Consider the following 15,899-nt stretch of genomic DNA (forward strand, 5'->3'; position numbering starts at 1 on the left):
TAAGTGGTAGAGCTGGGATTGAAACCCACAACCTCTGACTCCCAAGCCTGTGCTCTTTCCCCTAAGCCACACTGCTTCTCAGGAAATCAGGTCAGATGCAGTCCCAGTCCCACAAAAAGCTCAAGATATTTATTATTACATGATTATTATTATTATTATCAAGAATGGACAGCAGGGGACCTAAGCAACTGCTGTATGATATACTGAAAGGGGCACAGGAATGTGAAGAAGTCAAAATAAATTATTTAAAGAAATAGTGGAAGATAGTCTCCCTCAGTGCAACACACCAATAGGTTATTGGGAGATCACTGCAGGGGACAGACCAGTTTGCAGGGCAGCAATCAGGAGAGGGGCTGCACTCCTTGAGCTACCTTCATGGAGACAGTGAAGAAAAAAATATTTACAGCCTCCTTAGCACTCAGGTATATATGTTGGCTTTAGTCATTTACTTTTGACCAATCCAGCTGGTCATATTTTTATGTCGGTCTCCCCCATAAGGATGTAAACACCCTGTGGACAGGAAACATATCACTTTGATGTTCTCTACTTTCCAAGTACCTAGTTCAGTCCACCACACCAGTGGTTATTCGATAAATCCTATTGCTGCGACTATTACTCCTGTTTCTACTACTATTATGCCTTGAAAACAGGTCGGACCCATTAGTGTAGCACAGATTCTTCCCTACATGTGAACTACTGCAGCGTATGTCAGTCTCACACTGATCTTTCAGCCACACTCCCACACATAGTAAGATCTTACCAGGAGTGCTATCTTCAAAAATGGATATAATCGCATATTCTAAAGAAATGTAGTTTGATGCATCATTCTAGAGGTGGTTTTGGCCAGTGCCGAAGCTTTGTAATGGCCCCTCATGTTGATATGGGACTGGGTGCCTACCTGAAAGAAGAATTCTTAGATTGTGACACCCCTGAGGGTCAGGGACCAAGTCTAATTGTCACCAGGGTATTCTCTGCCAGGGCTTACAACAGTGCTCTGCACATAGTAAGCCCTTATAAATACTATTATTACTAATCCCTGTTCATAACAGCATCTGCTGTTTTCTCTATTCTCTGGGATTTTAGGGACACATATTCTCCATTTTTACCATCTTCTATTCTCCATCTACATCAAGTCATTGTCTCCCATGGCTTCAATTACTATCTCCATGCACATGATTCCCCAATCTACCTGTCCAGCCCTGACCTAATAATGTTGGTATTTGTTAAGCGCTTACTTTGTGCCAAGCACTGTTCTAAGCGCTGGGGTAGACACAGGGGAATCAGGTTGTCCCACGTGGGGCTCACAGTCTTAATCCCCATTTTACAGATGAGGTAACTGAGGCACAGAGAAGTTAAGTGACTCGCCCACAGTCACACTGCTGACAAGTGGCAGAGCCGGGGGTCGAACTCATGACCTCTGACTCCGAAGCCCGGGCTCTTTCCACTGAGCCACACTGCTTCCCCCTCTCCTCTGCAGTCTTGTATCTCCTCCTGCCTTCAGGAAATCTTCTCCTGCATACCCTGCCGACACCTCCAGTAAAATGTCCCAAAGAGAACTCCCCAACTAAGGCCCATCCTTCCCCTGTCTTTCCCATCACTGTAGACGGTACCACTATCCTCCCAAACTCACAAGACCATAATCTTGGCATTATCTTCAGCTTGAGTTCACCCAGTACAGAATAGGATAAGGCTGGCATGATACTGTGCCCACAGCAAAGAATTTTCATAAAGCTCTTGCACTGGTGCAAGAATACCAGAATAGTATTTACTGAGCCATATTTTCCCTCAGTCTAAACAATTCCCTGGGAATAGGTCAATTACTTTTAGTAACGTTTCAGGCCACTAGTGACCCATCTAGTGCACTGAAATACTTATTTACTACATGGGAGTCTCTAAAGGCCCCCCAAAAGAAGACTGCAGCTTGCAAAGTGCCTGACTAACTCCTGAAGGGTAGCTTAGATTCAGGGAAAATCTGGCATGGTAAATGCCCACCTGTGTCTGGGACTCTGCTAGATGTTGCCCTGAATTAAACTTGAGAAATAAATTCCCCTGCTCTACCTGAGCTCACATTCTATGGGCATGGCTAGAGTAAGAGTTTTTTAAGGGTGCCTATGCAGAGCAGCAATAGTAATAATGGGTATTAGGACGAGAGGGATCATCTTTGTTGTCCCTAACTGATCGCCTGCACAATTGGAAATGTTCAAAAGAGCTAGGGACATGTTTTAGAAAAGGAAACTGGCAGGGTTCATGCCACAGTTCCTGGGACTGAAAAACAGTAGTGGGGGTAGAGAGGTAGAGGGAAATGTTTAGTCATAGTCACGATGCAGCTTCATACTTCACAGGGATTTTAATTTGCTCCCTCAACTTCTTTGTCTGAGGTGCTGCAAAAATCAAATAGGTTGTGCTTCATTTTGAGCTGAAGCCACATTGTAATTCAGGTAATGCATGGCTAAGTACATTCTTCAGGAGACTGTCCTGAAGGATTCTGGATAGAAAATCTTTCTGGCAAAGGAAACCAGTGAGAAACCCTGGTAAGTTTTAGACAGCTCGTTCACCATTCTTCTTGAAGGTGGTGACTCTGCCTTTTGAAGTACATACATGCAAACCGCACTGATATTTACTAATTACTTTGAAATATCCGCATCGGGGTATGAAGCATGGGAAGTTTGAATGAATCTAAGGTTGTGTACTAGCCTACACCCAAAAATCCTTATAAAATACCTAATATTTTCAGCAGCAACACAGTTTAATGTTGTCACTGGAATTCTACTATCTAGGGAGTGTATTACTAAAAGATTCATGGACCGACCAAAACAGAATCAAGACTCTGGGGGAGCCTGACAGCAGGGTTTAGTGAAAAGGGTATTGTTATTATTGGTATGAGTGGCAGCATTCATTGAGGACTCATTTGGTGCTGTGCACCGTACTAGGCATTTGAGAATAAAGAATAATAAAATGTTACATTTCCTGCTTACGAGAAGCTTACAATCTACTGGGGGGAGATAATCATCAGAATATTTACAACTAGAGTCAAAATAAATAGAATGTACATTAGAGAGGCAGCGTGGCTCAGTGGAAACAACCCGGGCTTGGGAGTCAGAGGTCATGAGTTCGGATCCTGTCTCTGCCACTTGTCAGCTGTGTGACTGTGGGCAAGTCACTTAACTTCTCTGTGCCTCAGTTACCTCATCTGTATAATGGGGATTAACTGCGAGCCTCACGTGGGACAATCTGATTACCCTGTACCTAGCCCAGCACTTACAACAGTGCTCTGCACATAGTAAGCGCTTAACAAATACCAACATTATTATTATTATTATATTATGTTCATAAGTGCTAGAGTTGGCTGAGAAGAGATGGCTCAGGGTACTGGGAAATCAATGGGGGAAAGCTTTTCAGAGAAGGAGGGATTTTAGGAGGGCTTTGAAAGTGGGGAGAGCTGTGATCTGCCTGATGTGGAGAGGGAGGGTGGTAGTTCCAAGCCAGAGGAACAGCTTGGGCCAGGTATGGAGGTGGGAGAGTCGAGAGCAAAGTACAGCTAGCAGGTTGGTTTGGGAGAAGTGAAGATGGTGAGCTGGTGAAGGAGTGGTGAAGAGAGCAGATAGGGAAGATGAGTCCAGATGATGGAGAGACTTGAAACGAAAGGTGAGGAGTTTATGCTTGATGCAAAAAGTCCCAGAGAGCCAGTGAAGAGTTTTGAGAGAGAAGTGGACTCAAACAAAAACAGTCAAATGGTGGGAGGACATACAGCCGACCGGACAGCCTGGTACATGGCAGTTAGGAGAGGGGTTGTTCTCCTCGAGAGGAACCTTTGGGAAGATCGTGATACGGAAATCCATGATCAGAGACAGGAACTGCAAAGAGTATACATATGAGCAGCCCAGTAAGGGACTATCTTTCCACACCCATGGTATGAAATGGATATGTACATATATAGGATCCTGCTATTGCTACGGTGGAAAGAGTACTGCTCTAGCAATCAGGTGACCTCAATTCGGGTTCCCGTTCAGCCTGTTGGGGTTATGCCATCAGTGGTGAAGGTTTCCTACCAAAGGACCACTTAGGACATTATGCAGAGTGGCCAGGCTCAGCCTGAATCCTGTAAATAAATGACCAATTTGGGTGGCAAAGAGTGCAGTGGTTACCAAGGCAACTGCCTCCCGGGTTATGGTGCTCAGGGATAGCATCATCTCGATGTTGTGGAACTGGGAGGCCTAAATGGTTCCTGCAGGGAAATTAAAGAAAAAATCTGCTCTTCCACACCCTTCTGCCTTGACCTTCCATTTGCACCTTTTATTCACCCCACCCTCAGCCCCATAGCACATATCCATATCCATAATTTAATGTTTGTCTCCCCCTCTAGACTGTACGCTCCTTGTGTGCAGGGAATGTGTCTATCAAATCTGCTCTATTGTCCTCTCCCAAGTGCACAGTACAGTGCTCCAAACACAATAAGTGCTCAATAAATATCACTGACTGATTGATAATGTGTTGCACCCCTGTCAGCCTACTCGTCTGTTGCACTCTTTGCCCTAGAAGAAAAATGGCAGGCAGGGAAGAGCGTGAGAGTTGTGCAGCAAAGGCTACTAAGACTGTTATCAATTCTGCTACTCAGATCCTCACTTCCAAAGACTCAGAGAAGAGGTCCCTCCATCATTCCCAAATGGAGACTCCATCATTTGTTCTTACGCTTTTACACATATACGTTAATCGACGGTATTCATTGAGAGGTTACTGTTCATGCAGCTGTACACTTGAAGAGGATATTGAAAGCAGAAGGAATGATCTTAGGTCACAGGAGGCATATATGTATATCCTGAGGCCTATGATCATTCCTTTTGTTTCCAACATGTGTGTGTGTTTATATATATGATACAACTACTCCTTTTTCACTAAACTCTACTGTCAATCTTGCCAGTCATGAGATATAATAGTAGTTTTATTGTATATATACATATACGTATCATATACGTATATATAATAATAATAATGTTGGTATTTGTTAAGCTCTTACTATGTGCAGAGTACTGTTCTAAGCGCTGGGGGAGATACAGGGTAATCAGGTTGTCCCACGTGAGGTTCACAGTCTCAATCCCCATTTTACAGATGAGGTAACTGAGGCACCGAGAAGTGAAGTGACTTGCCCATAGTCACACAGCTGACAAGTGGCAGAGCATATGAAATACACATGTGAGCATGATGCACACAAACACACTGCTTATGTTGACCTTTTGCTAAATCCGTACAATAAACTCTTCCTAACTCTTGAGTCCCAAAAGTGAAGTATCTAGACAAAATGGCTTCCAAAGGCAATGGAACAAGGATATCTCTGCTTTCTCCCAGAAGCTGAATCACTACCAAATGCTCCATTCACCCTGGATGTCCTTAAAACTCAATCTCTCCTTTCTCTCCCTTTAGGAGATCTGATCGACAGGATCGTCAAGACCCAGTGATGTGAACAAAAGTTTGAAAAATAAGATCTTTGGCTTTTTTTAGTGATTGCATAATATAAATCTTTTGTTAGGAGTCCTTTGTTACCTATTTGGTTGGAATTTTCTTACTCAACTTCCAAAGCAAGCTGCAAGGCTCTTGTTTTACCAGAATAAGTTAAGAGAGTGAATCAAAAAAATCAAAAAGCAGCCTAGCAAACCGCAACGAAAACTGAGTGGAGCCAAGACCTGGTGCTGCAGAAATAGGATCTTGCAAAATCCCCTGCCTGTCAGTCTTTCAGAAAGAGATTTTTTTTTAGTTTCCTTCCCGATCTTCCAATAATGGTTTTTTAAAAAACGTGACTTTAATTTAAAAATCAGTTATCTGATTCTTTGAATGGAGCTGTATTGAAATCCTGTCATGTAAACACTTCCACACATATGAGTTGTCTCTCATATAATACCAAAATGAGGGCAGAAATGGTGTTATCAGCAGTCACAGCAATCATCTTTACTTTTGTTGTCAGCTTCAAATTATCTTTCTATCTTAAGAGGATTCAAATAGTGGAGAGAGGAAGAAGATCCATATAGAGCAAGCAGGGATGAGAAGAGTAAACTCCCAGAGATCTCCCTCTTCTTCCTATTTTCCTAGGTGCTCTCTCATCCTTCCCAGCTCTCTCAAGAGGAGATCCCTCTCCTACTTTTGAAATTGAATTTCCCTACCTTATTAAAACAGGTGTCCCCCTTCCTTCCCTACCTGATTGCCATCTTGAACCACTCTCCTCCTTAATCTTCATTTTCAAATTCATTCATTCATTCATTCAATAGTATTTATTGAGCGCTTACTATGTGCAGAGCACTGTACTAAGCGCTTGGAATGTACAAATCGGTAACAGATAGAGACAGTCCCTACCCTTTGACGGGCTTACAGTCTAATCAGGGGAGACGGACAGACAAGAACAATAGCAATAAACAGAATCAAGGGGATGCACATCTCATTAAAACAACAGCAAATAAATAGAATCAAGGCGATGTACATTTCATTAACAAAATAAATAGGGTAATGAAAATATATACAGTTGAGATATCTCCTAAACTAAAAACCCTACTTTCATTCCACTGTCCCTTCCAGCTAACATCCTATTCCTGCTTCTATGATTCCTGTCCAAACTCCTTTAAGGAGTTATTGCCCTCCGCTTCCTTCACTACTTGTCGTCTTATTCTCTCCTTGACCCTCTGCCATCTTTCTTCCACCTCCTTCTTCCCACTGAATCTGCTCTGAGGTCAGTGATGACCTCCTTGCCAAATCCAGTGGACTCTACTTCATCTTAGTTCTCCCAAAGATCTCAGCCATCTTTGACACTGTGGGCCACCCCCTTCTCCTGGAATCACTAGGAATCGTTAACCTTGGGTTCTGTGGCAATGTCCTTTCCTGGTTCTCCTCTTTGGCCACTTCATGGGCTGTTTCATTAGCTCTTTTTCTGCTTTCCTCCCCATAACTGTGGGTGTCCCTCAAGGTTGAGTTCTATATCCTGTTACTTTCTCAATCTACACCCACTCTTTTTGGGAGCTCACCTGTTCCCAAGCCTCCAACTACCATTTCAACACCGATGACTACCAAATCTACCTTACTAGCCCTGACCTCTTTCTTTCTCTGCAATCTCACATTTCTTCCTGCTTTCATGACATCTCTACTTAAATTTTCCACCAACACCTCAAAGTGAACATGTCCAAAACCGAACTCTTCATCTTCCCTCCAAATCACCACCTCCCTAAACCCTTTCCATCATCACTTATAAAACCACCACCCTCCCTGTCTCACGAGCCCAGAACACTGGCATTATCCTTGACTTCTCTCTCTCTTTCAACCCACACATTTAGTTAGTCACCAAATTCTGCCAGTTCTATCTTCACAACATCTCTAGAATCCACCCCTTTCTCTCCATCCAAACAGCAACCAGTCCACGCATTCATACCCCATCTCTACTATTGCATGAGCCTCCTCGGTGACCTGCCTCCACCCTCTCTCCTCTTCAGTCCACACTTCACTCAGTGGCTCATATCATTTTTATTAAACATTTTGTAAAACATTTCCCCACAGTTCAAAAACCTATAATGGTTGCCCATTCATCTCCATATCACAAGTTGAAACTCGGGATCATCAGCTTTAAGTAACTCAGTCAGTTCTCTCCCTTCTACTTATCCTTGCTCCTCTTTCACTAAAACTAGCCTATACACTTCACTCATCTATCACCAACCTACTCACAACGCCTCAATTTCATCTCTCTAACCATTGACCTCTGGCTCTCCCTCTTGCCTGGAACACCCTCACTTGCTCATATCTGACAGACCATTTGCTTTCAAAGCCCTACTAAAATCACTAGTGGAAAAAGCGTAGGCCTGGGGGTCAGAGGTCCCGGGTTCTCATCCCGGCTCTGCCATCTGTCTAATCTACCTTCAATATTATCCACTTCTGCCCTCATCACTGCCCCACAACAATACTTCACTTTCCTAATTCACTCCCACTCCCACTGCCCCCTCCAGCTGCTCCAGACATTTAACTTCTTTATCAAACCTCCTGTTCCCCAACTCCACCATCTCTTTCCCCTAATGACCTGGCCACACACTTCATCAACAAAGTTGAAACTATCAGGCATGATCTCCCTAAAATCTCTCCTGCCCCCCTTAAATACCCATCCTCCGTGACCCTCTTTGACTCTCCCTATATTCCCTGCAATAACTCAAGATGAGATCTCTCACCTCCTCCCTAAATCTACCCGAGTAGATTTAGTAGATTGATTCCACCTGTGCTTCTGACTCCATCCCTTCATACCTTTTTAAAACACTCGGCTTCTCCCTTACCTCCTTGACTGCCATCTTCAACTGTTCATTATCTAATGGCTTCCTCTCCGCTGCTTTCAAACATGCTATGAATCCCCTATCCTAAAAAAAAAAAGACAACCTACCTTGACCCCACAGCTCCCTCCAGTTATTACCCCATCTCTTTCCTACCATTTATCTCCAAACTTCTTGAGGGAGTTGTTTACAACCACTGTCTTCACTTCCGATCCCCCAATTCTCTATTAGTTCTCTTACAATGTGGCTTCTGCCTCCTTCCCTCCATAGAAACACCTCTAAGGTAACCAGTGACCTTCTTTATGTCAAATCTGATGACCTCTACCCCATCCTAATCCTCCTAGACCCCTCAACCTCCTTGAATATTGTAGACCGTCCCCTTCTCCTTGAAACCTGATCCAACCTTGGATTTACTGACAGTATTCTCTTTAGGTTCTAATCCTATCATTCTGATTGAACCTTCTCAGTCTCTTCTGCTGGCTCCCACCCCTTGAAAGTACAGGTCTATTGGGGTTCAGTTCTGGATCCCCTTCTATTCTCCCTCTATGCCCACTCTCTTGGAAAACTCATTTGCTTCAGTTACTATTTCTATGCAGCTGATTTCCAAACCTACATCCTTCAGCCCTGTTCCTCCCTGCAATCTCACATTTGCTCCTGCCTTCAAGACATTTCTATTTGGATGTCCTGCAGATGCCTCAAATTAAACATGTCCAAATCTGAACTCCTTATCTTCCCATGCAAACTCCATCCTCTCCCTGTCTTTCCCACCACAGTAGACAACACCACTATCCTCCCTATCTCACAAGTCCATAAGCTTGTCATTATCCTCAATTTATCTCTCTCATTTCACTCACATATTCAATCTCTCACCAAATCCTGTTGGTTCTACCTTCACAGCTACCATGCTGATGCAAGCACTTATTCTATCCCACCTTGACTACTGCATCTGCCTCCTCATTGACCTCAGCCTCCTGTCTCTCCCCACTCCAATCCATACTTCACTCTGCTGCACAGATCATTCACCAACAAAAACATTTGGTTCATGTCTCCTCACACCTCAAGAACTTCCAATGGTTGCCCACTTACTCCACAGCAAACATAAACTCCTTATCATCCTCTTTAAAGCACTCATTTAGCTTGCCCCGTACTACTTCACTAATCTCCTACTACAGCCCAGTCCGCACACTCTGCTCTTCTAGCACCAGCTTACTCACTGTGCCCTAATCTCATCTATCTCGCCACAGACCCTTTCCCATGTCCTCCCTTAACTTGGAACTCCCTCTCCCCCAATATATGCCAAACCACCACTTTCTCAAACTTTAAAGCATCATTAAGGTCACATCTTCTCCAAGAGGTGTTCCCCAAATAAGCCCTCTTTTTCCCAACTCGCTCTTACTTCTGTGTTGTCTGTGCACTTGGATCTGTGACCGTTGGACATTTAATATTAACCCCAGCCCCACAGCACTTATGTACACATCTTCAAATTATTATGAATTACTTAGTCATATTAATGTCTGTCTCCCACCCCTCTCCCCCAGACTGTAAGTGCATTATGGGCAGGGAACGTGTCTGCTAATTCTGTTATACTGTACTCTCCCAAGTGCTTGATATAGTGCTCTGCACATAGTTAGCACTCAATTAATATGATTTTTTTTTTGACTGCCTGCTTTGTGACTTTCCGAAGTCATTTTATTTCTCTGAGCCTCAATTACCTCATTTGTAAAATAGAGATTAAGACTATGAGCCCTATGTGGGACAGGGACTATGTCCAACCTATTATCCTGTATCTACCCCGATGATTAGTATAGTGTCTGGCACATAGTAAATGCTTAACAAATACCATTATTATTAGTATTGTTATCATTAATAATAATAAATGCCATAGATTGAGAAGAGCTCACTTTCGGACTTCTCGTTCGATCAATCAGTAGTATTCATTGAACACCTACTCTGTGCAGAGCATTGTACTAAGTGCTTGGGAAAGTACAATAGAGTTAGTAGACGTAATCCCTACCTTCAAGAAGTTTACAATCTAATGGGGGAACAGGCATTAAAATTACAGGTGTGTGGGAGAACAAAAAACTTTAAAAATAAGTATGAAAGTGCAGTGGAGGAGGTGTGAACACCTCAGTCTGCTTGGTAGAATCCAAAAGAGTCAGTACATCGTCAAGAGTATACTAGCCCTCTAAAAGCATTCAATCTAGTGGGGGAAGACAGACATTAAAATGAATTGCATAAAGGGAAGCAGCTTAGTATGTGGAAACGTACAGGAAATGATCTTGGTTTGTATTTAATTTTAGATCTAAACAAAGAATCTCCTGGTCAGTATTCCTTGTTAGACCACCAAGGAACACAAATTCATATTTCTTCTAAGTGCTAGGAGCCCTCTGCTTATTTACAAACTTCCTCACTTTAAGTAACAGGATGTGCTAGTCAGAACTCAAAGGGAAACATAAGTTAACTGCCAATTTACCTAGTCAATTTGTTTCTCACCTTGAGACACAGAACACTGTGTATGGAAAGACTAGGACCTATTTCACCCTTAGCATATTCAGAAACTGCGGTCTAAATTAGTTTACAGTGAATCATCAGATTGCATCTGAGACAAGGCAAGTATCAGAAGTGGCTAGAACTCCAGTTGTCAACATAATGCTCTCTGTGTAATTAGGGAGTTTTTCAAAGTGTGTGTGCTTGTGTGTGCGCGCGCGCGTGCACATGAAAGCTTTCTTTTGGCTCCAAAGGGGCTATTTAGACTTGTAGAATCTAGGCTCCCCTGTAGGTTGTAAAATCCTTATGGGGCCAGAACTTGATTCTACCACCTCCATTATTCTACCAACTCCATTATGTTTAATTTTCCCAAGTGCTTAATGCAGTGTCTATACTTCCACCATCTCCATAAACTAGGCAATTGCAGAGATTAATCAATCGATCAATGGTATTTATTCAGTGTTTCCCACGTGCAGGCCCCTTTATTAAATGCTTGGGAGAGTACAATAAAACAGAGTAGGGAGACGCATTCCCAGCCCACAACGAGCTTAATAATGAATCCATTTTCAGATGGAATTCATTTTCTCTGGAAACTGAGGTCCAGAGAGGGAAAGTGGCACGTCCATAGTCTGACAGCTAGTGGCAAGTCTCGGCCTAGAGAACTGATTGCACAATCCAGCGCTCTATCCAGTAGACTTCCCTAGCACCAATTTTCCACACAATGGATATGAGAGAGCATTCCAGCTGTTGGGGAACACAGAACGAACCAAGTTCCTGATGATAGGCAGAACTGCAGTTGTAGTCAGGGGGTTAGGAAAGTAAAAAATCTGTAATCAATGCATCCTCAAAAGTATCCCAGGATACTCGACTTGCCTTACCTAATATTAAAACAAAATATGGGAGAAATAGGGCTCTACCAACTTCAACTACTCACAAAAACACACCCACATTCTCCAAGTGTCAGTTCTCTGGTTCACAAGCCCTTCCCTGTGTATGTCCCAAGTGATCGTGAAAAAGGCTGAGGCATGGTTTTCACATGGTTCTATGTTTGCATTTGTGCATATCATACACACAAATACATAGAGGCAGAATACCAAACACAAAGCCTTATTAGAATCAACTTCTGTTTCTTTCCCATCCAGATGCATCATCTCCCCCACTGAACCTGATGTTTTCTTTGATCCCATTTTGATATGCACCTCGGGGAAAATGCCAGGATGGTTGTTCAGGCCCCTAACCTAAAGTTGGGCTGCAGGAGAAGATTTATAGAGAACAAAGCTGTGGGGAGGCCACAGGGCTCTGAGGTAACGTGAACAACACAGAGCCTTGCCAGCTGCCACCTGCCACGGGCCAGAAATCTGCATTGAACATTGAACGGCCTGAGTGAAAATGCATTCAGTGAGTTCAAAAAGAGGATGTAACGGAAACAGCAAATGCTGAGGGGGGGAAAAAAAATCTGCTTCAACAGAACTATGCAACACAAAGTGGATTGGAAAGAGTCTGGTTAATTCAGGTAATAGTCACACTTCTCTCAGGTAATTTTTAAAATGTCATATTTTTTGGTAATAAATGTTTGTGTGACTGTGATTGGACCCCTTGGCCTTACATTGGCTGGGTGTTAATCAATGTTATTTATTGAGCCCTTACTCTGTGCAGAGCACTCTACTAAGCTTTGGGGAGAGTAAAATGTAAGAGTTAGTAGATACATTCCCTGCCCACAGTGAGCTTACAGTCTATAATAATTGTGGTTACAATAATAAAAATAATGATAGTAACTGCAGTGTTTGTTAGCGCTTACTATTTGCCAGGCACTGTACTAAGTGTTGGGGTGAAAGCTAGCAAATTGGGTTGAATACAGTCCTTGTCCCATGTGGGGGTCACAGTTTCAATCCCCATTTTACAGATGAGGTGACTGAGGCACTTGCCTAAGGTCACACAGCATACAAGTGGTGGAACTGGGATTAGAACCCATGATCTTCTGACTCACAGGCCCATGCTCTATCCACTCCGCCATGCTGCTTCTCATGGGGGAAAAGAGACATTGATATAAATGTAAAATGTATAAATAGAGAAGTAATATGGCTTAGTGGACAGAGTACGGGCCTGGGAGTCTGAAAGACCTGGGTCACACTCGTCTGCTTTGTGACCTTGCGCAAGTCATTTAACTTCTCTGTGCCTAAATTATATCATCCGCAAAACGGGAATTAAGAACCCCATGGGGGACAGGGACTGTGTCCAATTCATTACCTTATATCTGTTCCAGTACTTAATACAGTGCCTGGCAGCTAGTAAACACTTAAAAAATACCACAATAATTATTATAAATAAATTACAGATATGTCCATAAGTGCCGTGGGGCTGAGGGAGGGGTGAGTAAAGTGTGCAAATCCAAGTGCCAAGGTGACACAGAAGGGAGGGTGGATGCAGAGAAAGAAGGGAAAAGAGGAAATACAAAAAGCGAACTACATTTCAAAAGTCAGAGGGAAGCTTCCCTTCATCCCTTGGGATGTGGAGCAAGACAATTTGGCAGAGAGCCAAATTAGGGCTCTGCAGGTTTGTTTTTAAGCTGAGTCCTCAGCCCCCACAATCACCTGTGCATTGGAACCACAAAGGGCCTGCAATAGCTGCAAAGGATGCTGACTGGGCACTTATTTTAAGTGTTCTGATACTCCAGGAGGGAGAAAGAAGTATCTCCCCTGATGTTGCCCCTTAATCAAATTACGGTGTTTTAACAAACAATATTTGCCAGCACCAATGAAAGCCCGTGACCCAGTAATTAAGGGAGCATAACTGTTCTGCTGAGAGCAGCCCTAGAGGATGTTTACTTGATTCAGTTACCTGTTCTGCACCATACTCATGGCCATCCAGTCCAAAGGGTAAACGTTTTTCCCAATGAGGTCCTTAAACATGATAAACGTTTCCATCAAGAAGTCCTAGAATGATAAAAAGCACATTATAACTCTGAATCACTACAGAAAATCGACTCCAAAGCCAAAGCAGAATTCTCTATCAGGCAAAAAAAAGAAAGCTATCATCCCAGGAAGCAAATCTTGTGAAACTGAGAAATGCAGCTTGAAAAACTTTGTTCCCTGGAGCCGTTGCAGAAAGATCAGTGAAATAGGGACAGAGAGAAAAAGTCCCTACAATAAGTCACTCCTACTTCTGTTTTTATGTTTTTGTTTGTGTTTCTTCTATGCTATTTGTTAAGCACTTAGTATGTGCCAGGCTAATCAGGTTGGTAGGTACAAGTTAATCAGGTTGGACACAGTTCCTCTATCCACATGTGGCTCAGGGTATTAATCTCCATTTTACAGATGTAGTAACTGAGGCATGGAGAAGTGAAATGATTTGCCCAAGGTCCCACAGCAGACAAGTGGAGGAGCTGGGATTTGAACCCAGGTCCTTCTGAATCCCAGACCTGTGCTCTATCCACCAGGCCAAGATGCTTCTTGTTTGAGGTAAAAGTGTAAAAGGGCTGTTAGATGTGTAATTTTAAATTTATCATTCTATGTATGTACTTGAAATAAAAACCCTACATTTCATGAAAGCATCTCAGCTCACTGCTCACAAAACTATCATTAAAATGAACCCATAATTAAAAGTTCAGTAAATATGACTCACACACACACAAATTCATGAATAGATTGTACAAAATACAACACCAAAGTGTCTATCTCTTCTTCAAAATGAAGGTTAATACTATCCATTGATACAATGTATCTCAGGATTCTGGGGAAAACATACTTCTCTACAGGATGCATAATATAGGATAGCAAAACCCTGAAGTACATTGCAATTCCGATGCCCAAAGGCAAGACATTACACTTAGTTTTTAAAGAATAAAGTGTCAAGCTTTCAAAAAATATACACCCCAATGAGGTTCTCAAGGGTGGGGATTGGAGCTTCCTCTTCTTTGTCACTCCTGAAAATTTCTGATGCTGATTAAATGAAAGGGAAGCATATGGCCTAGTGGAAAGAACACAGGCCTGGGAGTCAGAGGACCTGGGTTCTAATCCCAGCTCTACCACTTATCAGCTGTGTGACTTTGGGCAAGTCACTTAATTTCTCTGTGCCTCAGTTTCCTCATTTCATTCATTCATTCAATTGTGTTTACTGCATCCTTACTGTGTGCAGAGCACTGTACTAAGCTCTTGGAAAGTACAAATTGGCAACAAATAGAGACAATCCCTACCCAACGGGCTCACAGTCTAGAAGGGGGGAGACAGACAACAAAACAAAACAAGTGGACAGGCATCAATATTCATTCATTCAATAGTATTTATTGAGCGCTTACTATGTGCAGAGCACTGTACTAAGCGCTTGGGATGAACAAGTCGGCAACAGATAGAGACAGTCCCTGCCGTTTGACGGGCTTACAGTCTAATCGGGGGAGACGGACAGACAAGAACAATGGCACTAAACAGCGTCAAGGGGAAGAACATCTCATAAAAACAATGGCAACTAAATAGAATCAAGGCGATGTACAATTCATTAACAAAATAAATAGGGTAACGAAAATATATACAGTTGAGCGGACGGGTACAGTGCTGTGGGGATGGGAAGGGAGAGGTGGAGGAGCAGAGGGAAAAGGGGAAAATGAGGCTTTAGCTGCGGAGAGGTAAAGGGGGGATGGCAGAGGGAGTAGAGGGGGAAGAGGAGCTCAGTCTGGGAAGGCCTCTTGGAGGAGGTGATTTTTAAGTAAGGTTTTGAAGAGGGAAAGAGAATCAGTTTGGCGGAGGTGAGGAGGGAGGGCGTTCCAGGACCGCGGGAGGACGTGACCCAGGGGTCGACGGCGGGATAGGCGAGACCGAGGGACGGCGAGGAGGTGGGCGGCAGAGGAGCGGAGCGTGCGGGGTGGGCGGTAGAAAGAGAGAAGGGAGGAGAGGTAGGAAGGGGCAAGGTGATGGAGAGCCTTGAAGCCTAGAGTGAGGAGTTTTTGTTTGGAGCGGAGGTCGATAGGCAACCACTGGAGTTGTTTAAGAAGGGGAGTGACATGCCCAGATCGTTTCTGCAGGAAGATGAGCCGGGCAGCGGAGTGAAGAATAGACCGGAGCGGGGCGAGAGAGGAGGAAGGGAGGTCAGAGAGAAGGCTGACACAGTAGTCTAGCCGGGATATAACGAGAGCCC

General features: G+C 43.4%; 1 protein-coding gene across 3 annotated transcripts in view; it reads right to left on the bottom strand.

The window, feature by feature from the left end:
* The window catches only part of DOCK2 (dedicator of cytokinesis 2), a 359,556-nt gene that overhangs the window by 76,515 nt on the left and 267,142 nt on the right, over window positions 1–15,899 (bottom strand). For all 3 annotated transcript variants that reach the window (XM_007673344.3, XM_029050179.2, XM_039910387.1), the window contains one exon: window positions 13,611–13,705. In XM_007673344.3, coding sequence (XP_007671534.1) covers window positions 13,611–13,705 — 95 coding nt within the window. The remainder of the gene's footprint in view (window positions 1–13,610; window positions 13,706–15,899) is intronic.

The sequence above is a fragment of the Ornithorhynchus anatinus genome, chromosome X1 (assembly GCF_004115215.2).
Source record: "Ornithorhynchus anatinus isolate Pmale09 chromosome X1, mOrnAna1.pri.v4, whole genome shotgun sequence".
NCBI lineage: Eukaryota > Metazoa > Chordata > Mammalia > Monotremata > Ornithorhynchidae > Ornithorhynchus > Ornithorhynchus anatinus.